The sequence below is a fragment of the Pipistrellus hanaki genome (genome assembly GCF_964339955.1).
Source record: "Pipistrellus hanaki genome assembly, chromosome: 2".
NCBI lineage: Eukaryota > Metazoa > Chordata > Mammalia > Chiroptera > Vespertilionidae > Pipistrellus > Pipistrellus hanaki.
In genome coordinates, this window is record NC_140504.1 from 44,256,607 (window position 1) to 44,280,308 (window position 23,702).

General features: G+C 37.5%; 1 protein-coding gene across 2 annotated transcripts; it reads right to left on the minus strand.

Annotated features, from left to right (window-relative positions):
• Positions 1-7,482: 7,482 nt before the first annotated feature.
• TMEM207 (transmembrane protein 207) lies at positions 7,483-23,329 on the minus strand. 2 transcript variants are annotated; one of them, XM_084872120.1, is made up of 5 exons: positions 23,074-23,329; positions 20,856-20,893; positions 16,803-16,847; positions 15,261-15,403; positions 7,524-8,578 (listed from the first exon to the last, which is right to left on the minus strand). In XM_084872120.1, the coding sequence occupies exons 1-5, from the start codon at positions 23,146-23,148 to the stop codon at positions 8,442-8,444; spliced, it is 438 nt and encodes a 145-aa protein (XP_084728246.1). In that variant the 5' UTR covers positions 23,149-23,329; the 3' UTR covers positions 7,524-8,441. The 2 variants fall into 2 exon arrangements, with proteins under 2 accessions (XP_084728247.1, XP_084728246.1); XM_084872121.1 differs by lacking the exon at positions 16,803-16,847 and having other exon boundaries at positions 7,483-8,578; positions 23,074-23,276.
• Between the last annotated feature and the right edge of the window lie 373 nt (positions 23,330-23,702).

Genomic DNA, 23,702 nt, shown 5'->3' on the forward strand with positions numbered 1-23,702 from the left:
TTCTTTTCTAGTATTCTCATATTATTCCTCATTCTTCTCTCTCTCTCTCTTTCTCTCTCTCTCTCTCTCTCTCTCTCTCTATCTATCTATCTATCTCTCATTGAGTTTGTTTGTGATTTCCATATTGCTATTAGACATTGTGACATGGTGATATTAAAATAAAGTGACACTTTAAGAATAGAAAGCAACCTTCAAAAGATGCCAGAGATTCTCATCTTTGAAGGGATTAACAAACTCTTAGCTCTTCCCCTGAGTTTCAGTTCACTTTTTGTATTCTCAACTGAGTGAGTTACTGGTTTTATTCTGTCCAGTAACTCTTCTGGTTTTCCTTCTACAGTCACCTCTTTGAGACATCATAGATATAGCAAAGTCCTACCTAACCATCTTTACCATCACCGAAATCATTCTGATTCCCAAACTATTCCTCCTGGCATATTCTCTCCATTACACTTTAATCTTTTCAGTCAATACTTTTGCCTTTGGTTTTGTTTCTTTATGTTAACATTCTCATGCTGGAGAGAGCACTTCTTATCTCAATTTAAGGGAGTACATTGACAATTAGAAAAAAATGATTCCTGGAGCAGGCTCTGCAGCTTTTGAGCTCAGAAATAATTGTTCTCAAGTGAATAATGTTAGTTTCTGATGTGCAGTAATTAATTGGAATCCAATATAATGCACACTACAATATCGATTAACCTATGTTTCCATTCAAAAAGCTGGTAATTTGACATTTAAAATCTGTATTGAAATATTCTCTATTTGCTTAAAGCAGAAAAGGATAAGGAGGAAAACAAACAAACAAATGAAACATCAATTATCTCAGCACCCAGAGAATCTCTGGGGTCAGAAAAAAATTATACTCACATACATTTAAAATTTTTAATTATTTTACAGAAATATAAATATTGCACAATGTTTCTCTTCCCATATCTATGGTCTTCACCCACTATCTCTCTCCCAACAGATGCACCTATTTAATATTTCTTGTATCATTTAAAAAAAACTATTGAAATATTTATAGCATATATGGACTCATTGAAAATTTACACAACATTGTGCTATATTATTGCCTTCCCTTTAAAAAATAAAACCAATGATTAAATATATATTTTTGGCAGTTTTCTATGTCAGTTTATTTTTTTTTAATAGCTGTATAGCTCACTGGTCAAATGTACCCTTATTTTTCTAATTTGTTCCCTTAGACATCTCCATTGTTTCTGGGTTTGCTACTATAAACAATATTGGAATAAATATTCCTTTTAAAAATGAGTTTGTTTTCTTCCTGAGTTTGTTGGAGGAGAGTCTGAAAGTAGATGGGAAACCGAGGAGGGTGGTTGAAATTATCAAACTTTTTTGATATTTTCTAAATTAAGTTGTTTTAATGCAAATTGTAGCCTAGAGAATTAGGGGAATAAGTTGAGAGATGCTCTGGTTGCAAACCATAGTTTTCCTTTCACTAAATTAAAACAAAAGTTACACAATGCCTTTGTGAAGCTAATGAATGAATGGGATGCATTGATTAGAGGGACCCTATCTTATTGAACGAAGAAAAAGCCTGAAATTTAGGAATAAAAATAAAGTATTTGATCAATACAGCAGAAACTGAAGCAGTCAGCAAACCTTGTCAAAAACAGACAAAATAAAAAGAAGTAAGATCAAGAAGAAAATGCATTATTGGAGAATGGAAATCAGTACCTGCGAACACAGTGGTCCCTGGATCTCATGGAGTTAATGTTCCAATAATGGCTGGGTGCCAGTTCCTAGTGCCTTCTCAATGAAATACTTTCCATATGGTAATACAATTATAGTAAAAAAATGTATTTATAAGGTAAACAACTCTCCTCTAAAGCATTAAGCAGTTTACTTCTGCTCCCAAACACGTACCTCAAATGGTAAAACCAAAGACCTTCAGTTACACAGACTCATTTTTTTTCTTTTCTTCTTGTTTGTTTGTTTGTTTGTTTGTTTATGTTGGTTAGTCCTCACTAGAGGATATTTTTTCCAAAGAGGGAGGGGGGAGAGAGAGAGAGAGAGAAGTGAGAAAGACACATCAATTGTTTGCCTCCCACACTTGCCCTGATTCAGGGGGGTTGGTGGGGGGGGGGGAGAAGGGGAATGACCACACCTAAGTCATTATGTCCTTGACAGGGGAATTGAACCCTTGATCCTTGGGTGTGCATGTCAATGTCCTAACCATTGATCAACATGACTATCTATTGTTATTGAGTGTGTCCCATAGGTGGCTCTTATTTTTAGCAGCTTATCAAAGCATCACTTTCAACCACATACTCTCTTTAAAAGAATAAAAAAAAATCTAAAAAATCTTTACATCTGAAGAAAGACTTTAGCACCCCAGAAATGTTTTGCTATACCTAAGATATTGATATTCCAGAAACTGGTTTGGCTCAGTGGATAGAGCGTTGGCCTGCAGACTGAAAGGTCCCAGGTTCGATTCCGGTCAAGGGCATGTACCTTGGTTGCGGGCACATCCCCAGTAGGGGGTGTGCAAGAGGCAGCTGATCGATGATTCTCTCTCATCAATGTTTCTAATTCTCTATCCCTCTCTTTTTCTCTCTGTAAAAAATCAATAAAAAATGTTTAAAAAAAGATATTGATATTCCATTCATTAGTCCTATTGTCCTCATATAGTACTGACCTATTTTGTTGACTTTATCACAGGTGACAAGTATTTCATATGATATCAGGTAAGATGCATTTGTCCACTGCTTGCTTAGAAGTAATCCTTAGGCTTCCTTATCTGTGTCTCTCAGTATTCTTTAATAAAAATAATAGCTCTCATGCTCCTAACTCTGGAAGGAAATTAGTCGGTAGTACCTAAGACGTTTTACAATTATGTTTATCCAGATTTAGACACCCAAGGAAGGATGATTTGAATTGACACATCAGTTTTCATATGCAGTGGGGGGAAAAAACACCTTGACTATTTATTAAATATTGAGAGTCAATTAAATTAAGTACTAGGGAAAAGGGAATTGTCTTAATTTGCTTATTGCATCCCGTAAGCTGATTTTCCAAGGAGAAAACTCCCATTCAATAAATAAGATGATAAACTTAAGAAATTTGTATTCATTGATAATTTCAACCTATAGATATTGATGATTTCAGTGCTTCTGAGCAATACCTTCTTTCAACTTATTCATATAAAAAATTGGACATCTTGATTGATATATATTATTTGCCTCATGAGTCAGTGTAAACTGGCATAAATTTTAGCATGAAAAACAATTATTTCTAAATACACAAATAGAAATAAACTAGAGACCCAGTGCACAACATTTGTGCACTCAGGGGGTTCCTCAGCCTGACCTGCGCCTTCTTGAAGTCCAGGAGCCCTCAGACATCCTTAGTGCTGCCATGGTACTGCGTTCACCAGCCATGAGCCATTAGCCCAGCTTCTGACTGAGTGGTGTTCCTCCTGTGGGAGCACACTGACCACCAGGGGGCAGTTCCTTCATTGAGTATCTGCCCCCTGGTAGTGAGTGCATGTCATAGCGACCAGTCATTCCTCTGTTCAGTCAATTTGCATATTAGCCTTTTATTATATAGTATTATGTTTATCACCAAATTATTTCATTTTATTTTTTAAATATATATTTTATTGATATTTTAAAGAGAGGAAGGGAGAGGAAGGGTGAAGGATAGAGAGTTAGGAACATGGATGAGAGAGAAACATCAATCAGCTGCTTCCTACACAATCCCCACTGGGCATGTGGCCACAACCAAGGTACATGCTCTTGACCAGAATCAAATCTGGGACCCTTGAGTCCACAGGCCAATGCTCTATCCACTGAGCCAAACCTGTAAGGGCAAATTATTCCATTTTAAATTCCATTTTCTCAGAACTATATTTATAAAAATAACTACTATTTTTCAGGATCCGGTATTAATAATATATATATAATAATATAATTATATATATAAATATATGTACATATTTATATATTAATAATATATATTTATTTTGTTTAAATCACAAAGCAAAATGAATTTGGAATGTATATTCTATTTGCTCTGTTCTGATTTAAAAAATATTCTCTATTGAAAGTTGTCTCTCATAGCCAACACATGTTCATTGTCTCATTTTCTCTTATACAATCCTGAAGTATTTCACTTTCTGCCTTGCATATAATATTCTGGCTGAGTTTCATTTCATTGTCCATAAGAATGCTTTTCAGTACTATCCCAGCTCTATTTCATTCTTGTGCAAGATATTGAATTTTAAAATTGTCTTTTATAACAGTTGTGCTCCTCACACAAAGGAAAAAAAACAATCAGAACTATAAAACTGAAAATTAAATAGGAACTTGTGGTCAGATAAGAAAGAAATAGGCTAGACCTATAGGGTCAGTGACATAGAGATCGCATACCTTGTGAGCATTTAAATACAAATTATCCTGCCTTTACAGGCACCTCTAACTCATAAGTATCATCCTTTGGAGGGGAGTACATTTCAAATATACTAGACTCCCTGATGGCAGGCATCTCTCCTGGTGCTTCAGCTTCTTTGGGCTAAAGCCCTACATTCTTCTTGCAAATTTGAAGCTGATGATTAATCTCGTCTTCTAGGATCTGTCAAAAATTGGATATCAATAGTAATCCAGCTTCATGGTTTCATTTAACCACTACATCAAATCTAGCTAATGGGCTAGATTCACAGATAGGCTTTCATGCCCTCTGCTGGATGTTCAAAGAAAATGCTACACCATTAGCAGTAAGATAAACTCATTATATATATAAAAGGAATGCTCTTTAACATGGGAAGAAAAAAACTAGTCCTGTCAGAATTAAAATCAGAGACACTGGGTTAAATAGAATATTAACAATTTATTGATGAACTAAAATGCAGGCAAAGATTGGCTGAGATGACAGAATTCTTTTATCATTATGATAATCCCATAATCTAAATTTAGTGTTATTATTGTACTAGAGGCCCAGTGCACAAAATTCATGCACAAGGGTAGAGGAAGAGAGCGGGGCCCCTCAGTCCGTCCTGCACCCTCTCTAATCCCGCACCCCTAAGGGAATGTCCAACTGCCGGTTTGTGCGTGCACTTTTAACAGATGACAGCTCCGTTGTTGTTTCTTTTCATGCTTAAACCCATTGACATTAGTAGGTGTTCAAAGTGTGTATACATTTTGAGGGACACCCTGTATATCTCTAGTTAGCGATGAAAGGAACCAATGGCGGATTTGGAACCCTCAGACAGGGGACCTCGCTCACTCCCCACATGTCTCCCCACTCCACTTCCCACCTTCATGGGCAGCGGGAGAATTCAACGTTTTCTCTCATTAACTTGGAAAAGCACGTCCTGTCACCCGCTGCCTGGGGTCCAAACAAGCGAGGCTCAGTCACGGCACCCAAAGTGCACATTCCTCCTCTGCAGTCACCCCGACTATCCCACCGTTTCACTGAGAGGATGGAACTCCTCACCTCCTTTGGGTTCCTGATCTTGAACGCTGACAGAAAGCACATTAGAGAACCCTCCTCTCCCCTCCCCTCCACTCCCTCCCCACCTTCTAGGTGTGTCTGTTCGCACCATGGAGGTGATCACTTCGCTAGACTGTCCTCCGTGGGAAAACAGCATTACCACTCCGCCCTCTCACTGTCATTTCACAGGCGACCACCGCAAACACCCACAAACCTAGACACTGTCCAAAGGACATAAGCGTGCTTGAGGGGATGTGCGCACATCCTGTGGGGGATGTAGGCATGGTAGGGCTGATGGAAGTGTGGTGGAGGGGCCGGGGGCAACTTGTGCACACCATGGTCCGGACTGTTGCAGGCACGTGTGGGTGACAGTGCGCTGGGGGATGTTTTCACACCGGGGTTGTGGGGAGTGGGAGAGAGAGGATACACACATTGGAGGCCTGCTGCTGCGGAGATCTGCAAATCTCAATGGTGTGGCCACAAGGACGTCAATCTGGCCCACTACGGTAGCTGTCCCTGCTATCGTGCACCTTCTGGGCCAGAAGGTGGGACTTGTGCAGCCACTCTTCAGTGCTAATGGCCTGCAGATGCTACATCAGCTTGGCCCACAGGCTCTGCTTGGTGTGCTCACAGCTCCCACCACTGCCATGTGGGGAGTACAGGCAGCCTTCCCCTAGTCCACCTCCTTTACCCAGAGGCTCTCTGCATGTGCTGCCCACCAACCCAAAGTGCACTGCCCACCAGCCACTCTGAACCTGCTCATGCTGCCCATCTGCCTGAAGCACGCTGCCCAAGGCAATGAAGGCACATGTCCCATCCCACCTACTGGCTGCTCTGTGCCTGCGCATACTGCCCAGTGGCCCGGAGTGGGGTGCCAGCCTTCGTCACCTTGAGCAGTGTGCTCTGGGCAGTGGGCAGCACATCCCGCCCCACCCACTGCCCACTTTGCAGGCAGGGGGAAGTGGAATGCCTGTGTTGTCACTGTGGCAATGATATAAGCATCCCGGCCCAGCCGCCACCATCTTTGTTGCAGAGTGAGCCTCACTTTGCATATTCCCTCCTTACTGGCTGTTGACACCACCGTTTTTGTTGTGGAGTTATAGTCAATTTGTATATTCCTTCTTTATTAGATAGGATTGTTTGCAGTAGTTTTCAGTGACCATAAAAAGCACCTGCTACAGAATTTGCAAGTCTCTGTCTGGAGGTCAAAGCCAAGTGACGGAAACTGTAGTATTATTAAAAATAATACAAGCCCAGCCGGCACAGCTCAGTGGTTGAGCATTAATCTATGATGCCATTCAATTCCCAGACAGGGCACTTACCCGGGTTGTGGGCTCTATCTACAGTGTGGGGCATGCAGAAGGTAGCTATAGATGATTTTCTCTCATTATTTATGTTTCTCTCTCTCACTCACTCGCCCTTCCTCTCTGAAATCAAAAAAAAATATATATATTTTTTTAAATACTAAACATGTTGGGGAAATAAATTCAGAACTTTACAATAATTAACATATAATAGTTATTCAGTATTTCTTAGATAGTACCTGTGGTACTTAATAAGAGATCTTTGTTAGAAACATTTCTATGAAAACAAAGTGTTTTTGTTACCAGCCCTATCCATCTGCTTAAACCCTGTCCCCACACTTCCTTCCTCACCTGGATAAATAAACCAAGCCACTAGAGGCCACACATGTAGTTTGCTTAGACTTGCTCTGACACATAAATGCAGCTGTCTTAAAAATCAATTCCAATCACTTCAACTCAGACATGAACTAACTTCTGACAATTCCAGCTGCTGAATCATTAGTTCCATTTCCAGATATGCTTACACTTTTCTAGGTGTTAATTATAACCCCAAACGGTTCCGTAACTGAAACAGATTTTAACATACATAACTTACAGGATATGAACAAAAATTCGCAAAAATGAATAAAATATTAAGTCACCTGCAGTCCCCTACTTAAACACATTTACTGTTAACATTTTATTCTTCCATATAGCATGGTTTCCTGTTTGTCTTCAATTGTAAGCTATCACTTAGTCAAAATTTATTTGTTTAATTTTACATTTCTTTTTAATTAAAGTAATGCATGCATTTAATTTTAGAAGTTAAATAGTACTAAAGGCTTATTATAAACACACACACACACACACACACACACACACACACACACAAGCACACACACACACACACAGCATTATTCTGCTCCACCTAACCCCACATAACATTATCTCTAAAGCTGATTTCTTAAGGGAGTTATTTTCAACTTTTGAGTGTTTTGCTTCAGATATTTGTGATCTAATTTCCAAATGATGTACTTTTCATTATTTCATGATTTTTGTTTTAATTTTAGGTATTATTCATTGACTTCCCACAATAGGAAATTAGGATTTAGCTTTCTCATTATTTTCGGCCACCTTCCTTCACACACTCTTCCCCTCTCTGCCTAGTCTGTCAATATGAATAACACCCATTTTACAATTCAACACTAATTATTTGCATTATCCATAGCCTAACTGTTTTTGAGGATTTATTCCAACTTTTTGTTTTTCCCTTTCTGATTCTGGCTCTTGATGTGTCTGAATCTCTGTTTGAGTTATTGTTAAAATTATGACAATTTTTATTGACTCCACACTGGGAGAAAGATCATATTAAAACAGAAATATTTAGGCAGAGAAAGTTGTGTGCTAGAGTGAAATCCTATACTTAATTGAGATCACTGCATATTAATTACTGTCTATGAGTATTGATGGAGAAACATTAACTTAGATTATAGTAAAAAAAAAATGTAACACAGCCGTTATCCACTGAGTCCACATATACTACTAAAATATGTTCTTGATCAAAAATTTCCCCCCTACATTCATTGTTTTGTCTATTTGTCTTTTCCAAGGCTATATTAATCAATGTCTATGAATTCCCACTACATGAGAAAAATTGTCCCTAATTTTGGTCTTAAAATATTTCTAATATTTTCAATTGATGATCCATATCTAAAGTTGGCTTGATTTCAGGATTTCTTCATATGGAGGAGGAGTTCCTAAAGTGTTGAAACCTGAAATATGATACAGTTCAGGTTTTTGAGCTGGAAGGTGCATTCCAACAGCTGGATTCACAGCTGCTTCTGTCTCTGGAAAGAGAAAAATGGGGATTTGTAAGTTTTCTACTCAGCATAAAGCAGATCTACATGAAGTGCCTAGTAAAATCTGACATTTCTTGAATCACTGGAGCAACAGAAAATTATTTGTACACTTGGGGGGAAATTTGCAATCATCTGAGTCACTATAGCGAGAAAATGTGCTCTCAGGAACTAATGACAGTAGCTGCCCTTTTTTTGATGGTTTTGTTTTCTGCAGTTTCAGTTTGCCGAGGTCAACCATGGTCCAAACCTTTTAAATGAAGAATTTCAGAGACAAATTATTCATACATTTTAAATTGCATGCTGTTCTGAGCAAAGTGATGAAATCTTGAGCCAGCTTGCTCAGTCCCACCCAGGATGCAAAACCTCCCTTTGTCCAGCGTATTCTTGTAGTACATGCTACCTGCCCATTAGCCAGCAAGTAGTCATTTTGGTTATCATGCTGTCAAGGTCTTGCAGTGCTTCTGCTCAAATAACTCTAATTTCACTTAATGATGTCCCCAAAGCCATCCATATAACTTTTATTGGAGTATATTGTTATAATAGTTTTATTTTATTATTGTTGTTAATTTCTTACTGTGTCTAATTTATTCATGAAACTTTATCATAGATATGTGTGTATAAGGAAAAACATGATAGTTAGTGTATATGTAGTACTATCCAGAGCTTCTGACATTGACTGGGGGTCTTAGTCTCCCTTGCAGATAAGAGGGTACTACTGTAAACCATCATCAAGAAGCATTTACATTTCAGCAGCTGAAACTAGAAGAAATACCATTTTTGGTGGGACAGAAGACAAGGTGCCTCCATATGGAAATGGCATTTTAGCTAATGCTCCCATCATAGGAAATACAAATCTCACTAGAAACGTTAAAATATTACATCTAAATTTCATTATTTTATTTTTATGTTCTAAAAATCACAACTAGTATAATTAATCACTTTTAAATTTTCTTTATGATAAATAGTAAAAATGTTAACTTGTGAAAAGTTTGCAATTAATGTATACCACACAACAAGGAAGAGGCATTCTTACACTTTAAATTTTGAAGTCAAGATTCTTCACTTTTAGGTTATACATACTACAGGCCAATAAATAGCAAAAACAAACAAACAAACAAACAAAAAACCACAAACAAACAAACAAACAAGCATTTTCATCTGCAAACTGATCACCTCAAGAGACCATGCATTTATGCAATAGATCTTTAGCTAATCTTCTATTAGTATTTTCCTGAAAGACTCTTTTGGAGCCACAGGAAATCAATAGCATGATAATATCTTATAACCATTTATTTCTTCATATTCTTTCCCTTTTTTTTCACATGGGCCTTTAACTGTCTGGAAATAGTTTGATTGCTTTTTCCCAAAACAATAGTGACAACCTTTAAATTCACATTTAAAGAAGAAACTATGCCCTTAACCTAAACAGTCAAATTCTTTGCCTGCTTTTATAAATTTAATTGTGACGCAGCCATGTCCATTCATTTATATCTTCTCTGTGACTATTTTTTGCGTCATAGTGGCAGAGGTAAATAGTCCCCACAAAAACTCTATGTCCTGCAAAGTCAAACATAGCTCCTATCTGGCCCTTAATTGCATTTGCTGACCTCTTCCTTAAAGGATTAAGATTTGATGCCATGGAGGAGATTCCTTTTACCATGCCACTATCATGAAAACAATTTATAGTGGTTATATGTTAGGCAATAGCTGCATCACAGGAATCTAAAAGTAGATTGCTCAAAATTACTATTTTGGAATGAACTGCCTAGCCATGCATGTTGGGCTTTCCACATGAACTAAATTTAATCTGGCCTGAATGCTGATCCACACCTGGCTGCAACATGGAACAGAAAATCAGGGCACTGGCCTCCTTCTGGTTCTGCTGAACCTCCAGCTACCTCTCTTTCAGGACTGGCTTGAGGGAAATGGGACATTGCAAACTAAGGGATGTAACTACACGACTAAAATCTTCTTCCACCATTTATCGTCCCATGAGGGCCTCTAAAAGTACTTATTTCAGCTGTGCCCCCAGAACTCCCAAACATTGGAGGGCACCCCCACCCACACACTCATACCCAGCCAGTGGCAGCATTTCTTTATAAATAAGGGTTTTTATGCAGCTTCATAAGCTTATTTAAATTGGAAACGTATTATTATTCACATTTTCAGTGAATTATAAAAACACTTGTTTATAATAAACTTCAAAACTCCTTTTAATGACTCCTTTGTCATTACTTATTTTTTGAAACATGAATTTAATTAATAAACAAAACAAGTAATCTAAGAAACCCAAAACATTTTTGTTTTCTTTTTTTTCCACTTTGGTGTATATCTACCTATTCTCCTTGTTATATAGTCCAAGGTATTACAAAGTGGGGACTATTGATCACAAATGATTCAAAGGGGTGTGTGAGAATTTTAACTTTCTCTTCTTGTATCTCCACCTTTACTAAATAATTGATACATTCCTTTAAAAAATCAATTTCTGTGGCCCAATATGTATTCTCACTCTCAATTTACACATTTGAGAGGGGTGTAGGGAAACAACGGGTTGTAAATCTGTGAAATCTGTTGAATTATCAGAAAGAAGGGAATCTAGAAGCTTCATTAACATAGTAAAATAATAAGATTAAAAACAACAGTGAAACACTACATTATTCTTACTGCTGACACAGGTGCTAAAAACCACAAACCTGAATTATACTTGAAATGTTAGTCTCTGCTGGTTGAAAAAGGAGAACAAGAAGGACTCAGAGATGACTGCATGGATTATCCCATTCAAGAAGACATAAGGGCAGTGAATGGGTCCTTTCTGAGATTATAAAAGAGTGGGAATAGAAAACAGGATCAGAGGACATGGGGATGGAGGAAGGATAATAGGGGAAAAGGGTCTATCTAGGAGATCCTGGGGCCACCGCAGGAAGAAGAGTTGGGCATGAAAGCAGAGCAAAATAACATAATTTTAGGGATTACATAAAATAAGTAGGTTTTAATGTCAGTCCTTAAAATATCTTCAGTTTCAAACTGTAGGTTCCTTTCCCTCTTAATTTTCATCTTTCTCTTCTCCTCTTCCTCGTGGTCTTTCTCTTCCCCTTCTTTCTCTAACAATACCTCCGTTTTCTTCTTACCCTCGGGTATCAGACAGATTAATTTTCTCTTATTGGGGCATAAAGAGCTTAGTCATTACATATTACAGAATTGGAAACATAGAGCCTATGAGAGGGGAAGAAAAACTGAAAGATCTGAGAACCGGATCAGCAGAGAACTGTGAAAATATGTGATTATTGGCCCAGGAGAAGCTATTGGGGGCAGGGTGTTTGCTGAGATTTCCAAAGACCTTTCCCAGACAAAAACCTCATCAGACATTCAGATGGGCTAGGCAGTAAGACCTTCCTCAAACACCTTTGATGAGGCTCCCAAACCAAGTATTTTCCTTTCTCTCTTTAATATTTCTAATCAAGATAATTGGCAACCTGAGCCATGTAATATTGTCAGGAACTGCTAGTGAGAGAACATTCCTATTTTATGTACTTAAATCAGTAAAGTTCAGTCCACTACAGCCTCTAATAATCAGTCAAAATTATCCTCTTGGCTCTATTTTATTGAGGCAACTTCCATGGGATCCTGAGAGTCAAACCTCTCAATCACAGGTCAGAAGAGCAGAACTCTTTCAGCTAATATATTCAACAAATAGTGCTAATAACATGAAATGAGTTCTGGAAAATAAAATAAAGGTCTAGGAGGAATGCAAGGTTAATATAGCAAATCTAGTCTCTCCATTAAGATGTTTTAAATGACCCACATTCTGTATTCAGAGGGAACAATCTATTGTTCCTTTTGTGCTCCAGGGGTGACAGGGAGTCCAGACACCCTTATTTTATATTCTAACCAGTCACTAGAGTCCTCCAATGACTTCTCATTTCACCCCAATTCTGAACAGAGGCTATGAGGAAGACTCAGAAGTGAGCCCCAAATCCTGCAAAGTGAGCACATAAAACCTGCAGTAACCACATTCTGCTCCAGGCTGTGAGCACATAGCTTGTGTGGGTTGTGGAGGCAGAGGCTGTGGTTTGGGACCTTCCCTCCCTCTTTAACCACGCAAAGATCCTGGTAGCGGTTCCCTCACTTCCCTTTTGGAAAACAGCTCCTTCTGTGGAAATACAGGGTAGGAAGAATCGTTTGTTTGGAGAAGTGAAAGCATCGTGAGGATATAGTGGGGAAAGGAAATCCAGTGTGAGTCTGGGTTTCAGACTACCTTAAAATTTTGACTCCCTGGAATTTACTTCCGAAAATTGCTACATAAGAAGAAGTGACTAGAGATCACAGAGAATACCACTTCCTAAATTACTCTTTTATGTTTTGTTTTAGAAAGGAGAACAGAAAGACCAAGAAGCACAACTCTAGGAATCCTATCCACATCAAAGGCTAAGGGAATGACTGTTCATGGCCTGTACAGCCCTGCTGAGCATCCAGGGGACAGGATGGGAGATGGGAGATGGACTGAGCAGCCTAACACCCAACCCAGTGTAGGTGAAGGAAATAATTAATAGAGAGGGGCAACTGAACCTGTGGTCTCCTACGATGGAAATCAATGAAACTGAACTTTGTAATGCAGCTTAAGCTGAGGAGAATTTAATTGTTCCTTGATCAAAGTAAGATGCAGAGCTATACGAGTGGAATTAATGAGGAATGGAGAGAATAAGGAAGGGAATGAGGACTCTGGAGAGCAATCTATCATTAAAGAATTGCAATATGGAAACATCTGGAGGTTCAAGGTATAGGCTGTACTTTATGTAGGTGAATAAACCATGAGTGACTGCCCATATTTTGTTTAACTTCCTAACCTTAACTCTGACAACATAAAGGCTATTAGTTGACTTACAGCAAAGATCTATGTGGTGCATTTATTCAATAGGGTGAGGAAAGTAGATAACATCCTCTAAGAGAAGTAGTAGCCTTTTTCCCAAGCTGGTTTTAAGAACTAGAGATGATGTCTGAGAAGTCCTTGACCTAATGCCTAACACTTGGCAGATGTGGACTAAATTGGGACTATGTTATTAAAAAAAAAAAACCCACAATTTCCCCCAAATATTTTATGTCCTGTCCATAATGACTTCAGGATAATATAGAGAATGTGATACTAATGCCCTGAACTCAGTGCTATTATATTCAGATTTCTGAAGAAGCATATCAGCCTTGATCCCTTCTCTCAGTCATACCTGCTCAGACAAGTTCAGGTAAATTCAAAAGCATACATATGAATCACCATTCAGGAAATATGAAAATATTAGATAAATTGGGGTATAACCATGGCACATAGATTGCCTTAAAATTATAATAGTATAAATGGGTTACTTACTCAAACTTAAGTGTGTATATATATATATATATTAAGATCCAGGAAGTCTAGAAAACTCTTCCTTAAAGTAACAGCAGGACTAAGAGGACCAGGCGGAATTCTCCTCTTTAGAAACTCAAGTAAATTGGGGGGGAAAAAAACTGCATATTTTTTGTTGACTAGCTCCAGTTAAATAAAGGAAATAAGATCAAAGTGAACATGTTGACCCCTTTGATTCATGTAGTTTGTTAAAAGGTCAGTGACCCTATTTTCTTCTGTGTTCATATGACAGTAGTTTTAAGTTTAGGAGAAATAACTATTTTCATTGGAGATTTTAATTATTTCTTCAAACACCCATTTCTCAAATTGACAGTTTCCCTTGGTAAATAATTGCTTTAAAAAAAAGTCAATAGTGAATATAATCACTAAATAGTGAGTACAATTACTGAATATCAAATTTTGATATTAAACATTTTAGTTTATTTATATCCCAACTTTTATTTAGCTTTTAGTTTTTCCAGGACATGCCCGACACTCTCTATGGGAAATCTTATCTGGCCCAAGTTTCTGAAGTGTAATTGTCAATCTCTACTAAGCATTCTTGAGGCAATTGTGGTGTACAGTGCAGTGACTTAGAGGGAAAATCTCAGAACAAATGTTCTGGATGAGGACAAGGCCTGGAATTAACAATGACTATACAACCTAAATCTCCTCCATTCCTTACCTCCTACTGAAAACTGGAAAATAATAGGAAGGGTGTGGTTTGAGGGGTAAGGGTGAGACAAGGCAGGATCAGGATGCAGCCAATGTGTCTGGGAGAAAAAAATATGAGCATTTATACTCTCCTGTCAATTCCATATTTTCAGATTCTGCATTGGCAGCAATCTTAAAAATAGGGTTCAATGTTACTATAGGTAAGTGAGGCTTAGAGAGTTTAGTAAATTAGACTTATGAACTTCAGTTTTTCCAACTGATACGAAAAAACTCGGAAATACTTCTCTGTACCTTAAACCCTACACGTACTTGAAGTGACCAACCTTGTATAGCTCCTCTTTTACTCATGTCAACTGAGCAAAATAGTTAGGTTCTATCCCTATATTCAACTATAAATCATTTTCCTAAGACACGTGTTTTTGTGTTGTTTTTTTCTATTGGGGTCTCCTTTCTTCTGAAATTTTCTCACTTAGACTCTCTCTCCAATGCATGCCTTTCAATCTTCTATAAACTGTCTTGTTGTAAGTTCACAAATTTGATTTTCAGAGATTAGATTTCTAATTTACCACAAAACCATAAGGTTTTAAAGAGCAAGCCCATCAATGTGAGAGAACCTACCATAAACAGGGTCCAAGTCGCCGACAGCAAAAACAGCCACGGTGTGTCTTGAGGAACCGATGCCGCATCTCCTCAGCCAGCAGGGAAGGCAGAAGAGCACTGCTCCACAGAGCAGAACCACCAGGAAAATGAGGAGCAAGAACCTGGTGCCAGAAGAATCAGAGGAGGATTGAGGTGGAGCACGCAGGAAACTTAAGAGTCCTATTACTCCCTGAAAAGGGGGCAAGAACTCAGCAAAACTGGCTGCAAGCAGTGTGAGAAGCTGAATTCCTTAAGCAACCCCTCCCCACAACTTGGCTAGGTGAGTGTTGACCTATGAACCAGGAGGTCACAGTTCAGATTCCCAGTCTGGGCACATGCCTGGGTTGTGGACTCTATCCCCAGTTGGGGGGCTTGTCGGAGGCAGCCGATCAATGATTCTCTATCATCAGTGATATTTCTCTCTCTCTCTCCCTTTCCCTTCCTCTCTGAAATCAGTAAGAAAAAGTGGAGAAGATAAGACATGATCTCTGTTTTTTGAGGAGCTATCTAAATGAGAAAGTTGGTAATGTTTAATTTGGAAAACACTAAAGTCAACATTTAGGAGGGTATAATAACTTTCAAAATTTCCAAAAGTCTAGCTCATAAAAGAGGCAGCAGTCTTTTTTTGAATGACTTTTGAGACCAGAACTAAAATCAGTGAAAGGCATTTCAGAAGATATCAATAGAAGGAAGAATAATTTTACCTTTAAAGATTTTCAACCAGGGAGTAAATTATTATTATTATTAGAAAGAGTAAGTTCCCTCTTATAGAAAACACTTAAGTAAACACTGAACAACAACCTGAAAGTAATGTTTCTACATATATTGATTCACATGACCTCTATTATTTTCTTAATATGTATCATTTCATGTGCCATATCAGTTATTTAGTAAAAGGAGTATATATATACCACCAAAGATTTTTATAAAACAACTAGAGGTCTGGTTTATTAATTTATGCATGGGTAGGGTCTCTTGGCTTGGCTGGTGACCAAGATCTATCAGAGGGCTGGCCAGCCAAAGGAATGGACCCTGGGAGGTTGGCTGTCCTGCCAGGGGGTGCAAGTTGGCCCAGGGTAGGGGCCATGGGAGGTTGGCTGTAGGAGCACACTAATCACCAGGGGGTAGCTCCTGCATTGAGTGTCTGCCCCCTGGTGGTCAGTGCACATCATAGCAACTGGTTGACCAGTCATTCTGGTCATTCTGGTCATTCAATCATAATGGTCGCTTAGGCTTTTATATATATATAGATATATAGGCTTTTATATATATATATAGGCTTTTATATATATATATAGAAGTGAAGATGTCCTTACCAGATATACCAATCATTTGGGCATTGGTTTTTATAGTTTACAGATATAGATATAGATATAGATATAGATATAGATATAGATATAGATATAGATATAGATATAGATATAGATATAGATATAGATATAGATATAGATATAGATATAGATATAGATATAGATATAGATATAGATATAGATATAGATATAGAAGTGAAGATGTCCTTACCAGATATACCAATCATTTGGGTATTGGTTTTTATAGTCTACGTACCTGGTAACAAAGAAAGAACAATTAGTGTTGGACCTCTAAGTGCCAAAAACCCATTCTTTTGCACCACAATATTTGTTCTGACTATACCTATTTCTCCAACAATAATTTACTCACTGTAAGCCCCCCAACACAATTGGTAAATGTTTTCCATATGTTCACATCATTCAAGCCACTGAGGATACATGTAAATGGAAACTATCAGATACTTAAAAACAGATAATTGGATAATAGTAGGTTTGATGCCAGAGTTAAAAATACTGTAGTACATTGAGAAAAGAGTGACTAACTTTTCAGGACTACCATATGGTAGATGGAATGGTAGGTATAACCACTTCACCATTCTGTTTATTCAAAGACCTGGAGTTCTTTAAAATGCAAATTATCCATGGAAGGTCATAATGCCTATTAACCTTGGATGTCTTAGTAGGGAATAGCAGCCCTGCAATCCTGGTTAAAAAAAATAAATTAGGATAAAAGGAAAATGGATGAGTGTGGCCATACATACCATTTACTAAAGTTAGAAGTTGATTTGTTAGTCAGGATAGTTAAACCATTTATGTGCTTCAGCACAACTTAATTGTTCTTAAGCTAAGTTTTAAAAGATCACACAGAAAAAGATCACACTTTGATTCACAGTGTGATTTTTAGAACATATAACTCCCCAGGTTTAGACACATGCTGTTCATTCCAGAGTCCTTTGCTATGCCACACATAGTGCTTTGAATGTATGTTTGCTGATGGACATTTTTCAACCTCGGTAGATGGGCTGCTGTTACAGTATTCTGGAATGAAAGAGTTGAAGGCTGTTCATCACAGCCCGATAAGCTTCTGAGATGGTGCTGCACTTAATCACGTTTTCTTCAGCCTTTGTTAAAATAACACTCGGCATTTTTCAGCTTGAAAGCTTTCATAAATGTCAGCTAATTTATTGTTCATAGCCTCCCTAAGGAGAATGTGTGTCCTATTTATCACATTACTCTTCAGAAATGACTTTTTAACATATGTGAGTGTCAATTTAAAATTTTTACCCCAAATATTTAAGACAAAACCCAATCACCCAGAGAATAAGTTTTTGGGGTGTTTGTTCTTTTGCACCTAGAAAATTTAGCCAAATACACAAGTACAGATGGCTGGGATAAATGTCAGCTGAAGTATAACTTTAAAAAAATCATCCTAAGACAAGTGATCATCAATAGAAGATTTAAAAAATAATTAATGATATTTTCATTCAAAGAAATATTATATATTCATCAAAAATGTAGATTTATATTTATAGTTAAAAGCCTTGATAAATAAAATAATAAAGAGCACTCATTTCTACTTTGTATACATTTTTAATACAAATATAATGATTTCACAAATAAATATTATATAGTTATATATACACATACATCAAATTACTAACAATGTTTGCTTCTCTTGAAGATGGTGTCATGAGGCACTTTATCTTTTCAATATTTTTATATTGGTTAAATTTTTATAATGTACATACATCACTTTTGTAGTCATACAAATTTTAAATATTATATTGAAATATATGAAATTTTAAAATGTAGTATTCTGCTTTAGAGATGAATGTAGGAAACTTTTCTTGGCAATTTAGCCAAAAAAAAGTAACATAAAGTTCTCGTTTTTGAGTCTTGAAATCTAAGCTCATGATCAGGAATGTGGATTGCTTAATTTCCCTCCATATATAAATTTCTGCCTCTTTTTTTTTTAGATTTAAAAATAAACTATACACTTATACTGTCAACTAGAGGTCTGGTGCATGAAATTTGTGCACTGGGGGGGGAACGAAGGGGGCCCTCAGCCCAGCCGTGCCCTCTCACAGTCCAGGAGCCCTGTGATTGAACACCCCAAAGAGGTAGGCCCTGCCCACCCAGCCAGGGATCCTTGATAGATCGCCCCCACAGAGCGGCACCACCCACCACAGCCTGCTGGTTGGTGGTCTGGGCCACCCTCTTTGGGACGACTGTGGAGCTCCCCAATTGATCAATCACCCCGTTAGCCAATGGCCTGGGCCTCCCTCTACAAGGTGATCATGGGGCAATAGCCAGGCTCCCACCAATCACATCGCACCTGCCTTGGCTGGAATGGCACCATGGGTGTCTTTGGATATTGTTCCACTGTTTCCCATTTGGTCGATTTGCATATTACACTTTCATTATTATAGATTCTAATTTTAACTACCACATTTTATTTCCTAGGTTTAATTTTTTTTAGTCACTCAATATTTTTTCCAGTGCTAACAGTTTTGCAAACTGACTTATTTCACTTTCTCTGTCAGAATCTGTGAACCTACTGTTGGATTTTCTGATATATATATATAAAAAAAAAAATGGACTAGAAGCAGTTTGCTGAATAAATGCAAAGTGATCATGTAATTTAGGAACTACAGGAAACTTTGGAGTAATTTTTTCCCCCCTTAGAATTTCACACATTTTACCACTGAGACCCAGAGTGGAAAAATAATTGGGGAGGCCACTAGCTGCCCAAAAACTTAAACTATGATATGGATCTTTGGACTTGGTGTACTTCCTTACATAATGATTTCCATGTCTTTCTCAAGCACAATTTTTAAAAATAAATTCTTTGTGTTATTTAAAAAATACCTGAACTGTGACAATATTTCAATTACTCAAATTTTAGTTGTAAGATTTTCAGTATAGAAAAAATTACATTTTTTTAAGATAAAGTTATTCATTAGAGATTTGTATATGTTAGGTGAAATAAAACAATGATGCCAAAAAGAAAAAAAAATCTGGCAAAAGTAAGAACTGATCTTTATTACTGTTCTCACTGCTGATAATCTATGGACCTAAAATGAACTACAAACTGAATACTTTGATAAATTTAAGAACTCAGAATGTATCCCAGTCATTAAGTAACACATGACTATGAAGGGAACCTAACTTTTGCCTTTGGGATATTTATTTTAAGCTATTTTTTAGAAAACAAAAGATTCAGAAATAATCTAACTTTTTCCCTTTCTAAGAGATTCAGATAGGAAGACCTACACAAGAAAGGGAATCTTAGGATGTTAACCTTAGTTTAATTTAAATTAAGTAGATAAATAAGAGGGCTTCAGTCAAAGTCCACTTAGCTAGATACCCTATGTCCCATTGTTTATGAGTTTTCCAGCTAATACTTACCTGCCTTGTATGTTCTACTATTCCTGTTACCCAAAAATGGCCCAGTCTCACTTTTGCAATCCAAGATCCAGTACTCTTCTTTCTCCATTACAAAAATGACATTTACACCCAATTTTGCCCAATTATATTTGGAATTTTCATGCTTATGTGAATTCCCAATGGACATGTATTGAAATTCTGATTTTCTCCTATCAATCTGTCTCTATTAGTTTAATTGTTATCCCTTTCAGAAAAATGTAGAAGGTGGGAGGAAAATATTATATATACTAGAGGCCTGATGCATGGAATTTGTGTAAGGGGCTCGGCCCTCACAGCCCTGGCTTCATCCTGAAGGTCGTCCAGAAGGTTGTCTGGATGGTCATTCTGCTATTTGGCCTTCTGGTCTAATTAGCATATTATGCTTTTGTTATTACAGATTTTTAGCACCACAACTGTATATCTGCACTTTGAAAGCTACACATAATACAGGTTAGAAATTTCATTTGTTTGCTTATATTTGAAACTTATTTATCCAGAAATCACCCCAATGTGATTTATGGGTATGGATGCAGCCATATAGGATGTAATAAGTCTTTCATGAATGTAAAGTACCCTTGAAACCTCAGAGGTAAAGAATGCTGTGCGCAAAAATACCTAGACATCAACTAGGCCCCTTATTTATTTAACAAAGCTGACCATAATAGAAGTGCACCTTTTCCCTGCTTTTAGAAAAATCAAGCCATTTGCATTTAAAACAATTTACCTTTCTGTTTCTTGCATGGTTATAATGGTCATTTGAAACTCATTGGGGTTTCTTAAAACTTGAGCCCTTTTTTTATTCTTTGAATTTTGAAAACGTCTCTTGTTATTTACTTACATTTCATTTTCTTCACATGGTGGGTCGGAGAGCACCAACTGAAACACATGTTTAAAACAAATAAAATCCAAACATCTCATCAGTCTAATCCTTTAATACAACAGCACCTTGAGACAATGTGGGTTTTTGTAATTTTGTTTTTGTAAGTAATGCTCACAGCAGAGCCTATTGTCAGGCAAACAGAATTTTAATTGAAAAAACAAACCAACAATCTCTGGGTAGATTTTCCAGCTCAGCAGTGACAGGAGATATGTATTGTAAACCAGATTTCTATCTTACACATAATTATAGATGGATGAAAAAATCATTTTTTTTCTATAGGCAGATGTTGCTTGCTCTTAGCTTTTATGCACATTGCATTTTTTCCTTTGTTTTCATATTTTAGCTAGTCAGAGGAGGTTGATTATTTTATTATTTTCACACACAGAGAAATCAAGTTCTTTACATAAAACAAAACTCCATGCCATTAGCATTATTGGGTATCTATCTTTATAAACAGAAGAATATGTAAATTAGCCGGGACAGGTAACATCACTACCAGAACAGCAGGGACCTGAGGCTGCCTGGTACCTGGCCGGGGCAAGAGACCTCAGGCCGTACCCCCTGCCCAGCAGGGCTTGATGATGGTGGGGCCAGCCAGCTTTGGGCTCACCCAATGTGTGTAAGGCCAGCTGGGTCTGGGTCTCCTGCGTTTCCAAAGCACGTCCAGGTGGTGGGGAAGAACTTGACTCTGGGTCCCGTGGTGCACCCCAGACTCTGACAGGAGGGAGATTTTCATATACATTTTACTAATTTTCTTACATCTCTGACACTTCTTTTTAAAAAATATATATATTTTATTGCTTTTTTACAGAAAGCAAGGGAGAGGAATAGAGAGTTAGAAACATCGATGAGAAAGAAACATCGATCAGCTGCCTCCTACACACCTCCTACTGGGGATGTACTGGCAACCAAGATACATGGCCTTGACAGGAATCAAACCCGGGACCTTTCAGACCACAGGCCAACACTCTATCCACTGATCCAAACCGGTTTTGGCATAAAGTGCTCCTTTCTTAAGGTTTTGTTTGTTTTTCCCTTGACTTGAGACTCCTTCTGTGTACAATAGAAACATCTTTAAATGTCCTTTATTAATAGTCCTAAATATAGGTTGATGAGGTTAGTGAAGTATGACTTCCTGGTCTATAACTCAGAAATATAAAACCAAGTAAGTATTTACAAAAATTTTAAATGATACACATAGGAATTTTGCAGGAGATGCCTTGTTTTTCTTTTTCTTAGATCTCAAGTGCATCTTTGTCAGCACCTTATATTTACTCCACCATGTTTATAAAGGCAAAGAGATTTGTGGAGTCATAGATGGAGACATGAATTGGCCATCAGAGAGCGTGGTAATGAACAATTTATGAGCACAGAACATGACTTGTACTCTCTTTTGCTAGAATGCTGAAAATAGATTTGGATACTAACTGAGAAGAAAATGAACATTCAAATTTTGTCCCATAAAGAGAGTTTATGTATGACTAGATGAAATCATTTGGGATCCAGTTGAACAGATAAACAAGTAAAGCCAGCATTTCACTTGAAAGTCATTTCCCAATCTTTTGGTGTGCTCTTCCCTAGCAAGGAATGAGCACACAGTATCATATCAGTACCAGCTCTCAGCCAAGGCATTAGCTGTCAGACTTCAGATTGTCAGGAAATGGGAGCAAAGTCTTAATATATTTCAGAACTAAATCTTTCAGATACTTTGCATTCAAGTAACACATTTGCAGAGACGCAGGTATTTCTGCAGTGAGATGCTAGAGTAGAAGAAACAAAGTAAACTGCCACTGAAACTCCCAAGCATCAAGTGTGGTTGCAGGCAAGAGTAAACAAATATGTCTTAAATTAACCCTATCATAGCATTTTGCTACATCAATTCTGAAAATTTGCTGCAATATTCTTAAAAAATTTTTTTTACAGCATAGCAAAAATTACATTGCATCCTCTTAGTTCAATAGCAATAAAATTAAAGTAGAAATAAGACTAATAGCATGGGTCGTTTTGTTTTCTGTAGATTTGACAGATAAACCTAAGTAGTAATACAATTCTGGTAACAATTTCTTAAAGGAAATCTTTGAAATGTATGAGTTAAGTTTCCCCAAATAACAAGTCAATAACCAATCTGGTCCTTAGAGTACCTCCGAAAATCTTTTCCCAGAAAGAGAGATGTTACCTGGAATAGTGGCAAACACCAGGTTCCCGTTTTGGAGATCACTGAAGTGAAACTAAAAGGACTGGATCTCGACATGCTTAAAAGGACAAGCTGCTCAAAGACAGTGGTTTGCTGTCTGTGTTAAACAAATCCCCTCTTCCTCAGAACTTGCTAGCTTCTCTATAAATTATGCTTCCTACCAGAGCACTCGTTAATGATGGCTCCTTGTGACTGGCAAAGTGCGTGCTGGGGGTGGGAATGTTGGGTGTGTGGTCACAGGTACTGAGAGCTCAAGGAATTTCAGGTTAAGGTCAGAACCTTGGTACTGTTTGTCAAGCCCTTAAAAGCCAGGGTTACACATGCTGATCTGCAACACTGGCTGGCTGCTTAAAGAACTTACGATATTCAAGTGCATGTTTTATTCCAGGGTATTTCTGGGTTTTATGTAAAACGTTTTTTGTACTTGGAACACTTACTCAGCTTTCTCCCCTTGGTTGGTCCTCTTTGCTCTTCTTTTCCTACACATCGTTTTTAGTCCCAGATCATACCGAACCTTGGGCTTAAAGCATTTCCTGCCTCATAATGATCACACCTTATTTTTTAAACAGGTCATATTTCAATGCTTATTTTAATAAAACAACTCCAACACA

What these genes read in the sequence shown, in the direction of transcription:
- TMEM207 (XM_084872120.1), bottom strand. Translation starts at nt 23,148, where the DNA reads ATGTCGAGATCCAGTCCTTTTAGTTTCACTTCAGTGATCTCCAAAACG. An exon ending in CCATGTGAAGAAAATGAAAT is followed by an intron (nt 16,848 to 20,855) that starts GTAAGTAAATAA and finishes CTTTGTTACCAG; the next exon opens with GTACGTAGACTATAAAAACC. An exon ending in CGACTTGGACCCTGTTTATG is followed by an intron (nt 8,579 to 15,260) that starts GTAGGTTCTCTC and finishes TTCTCTTTCCAG; the next exon opens with AGACAGAAGCAGCTGTGAAT.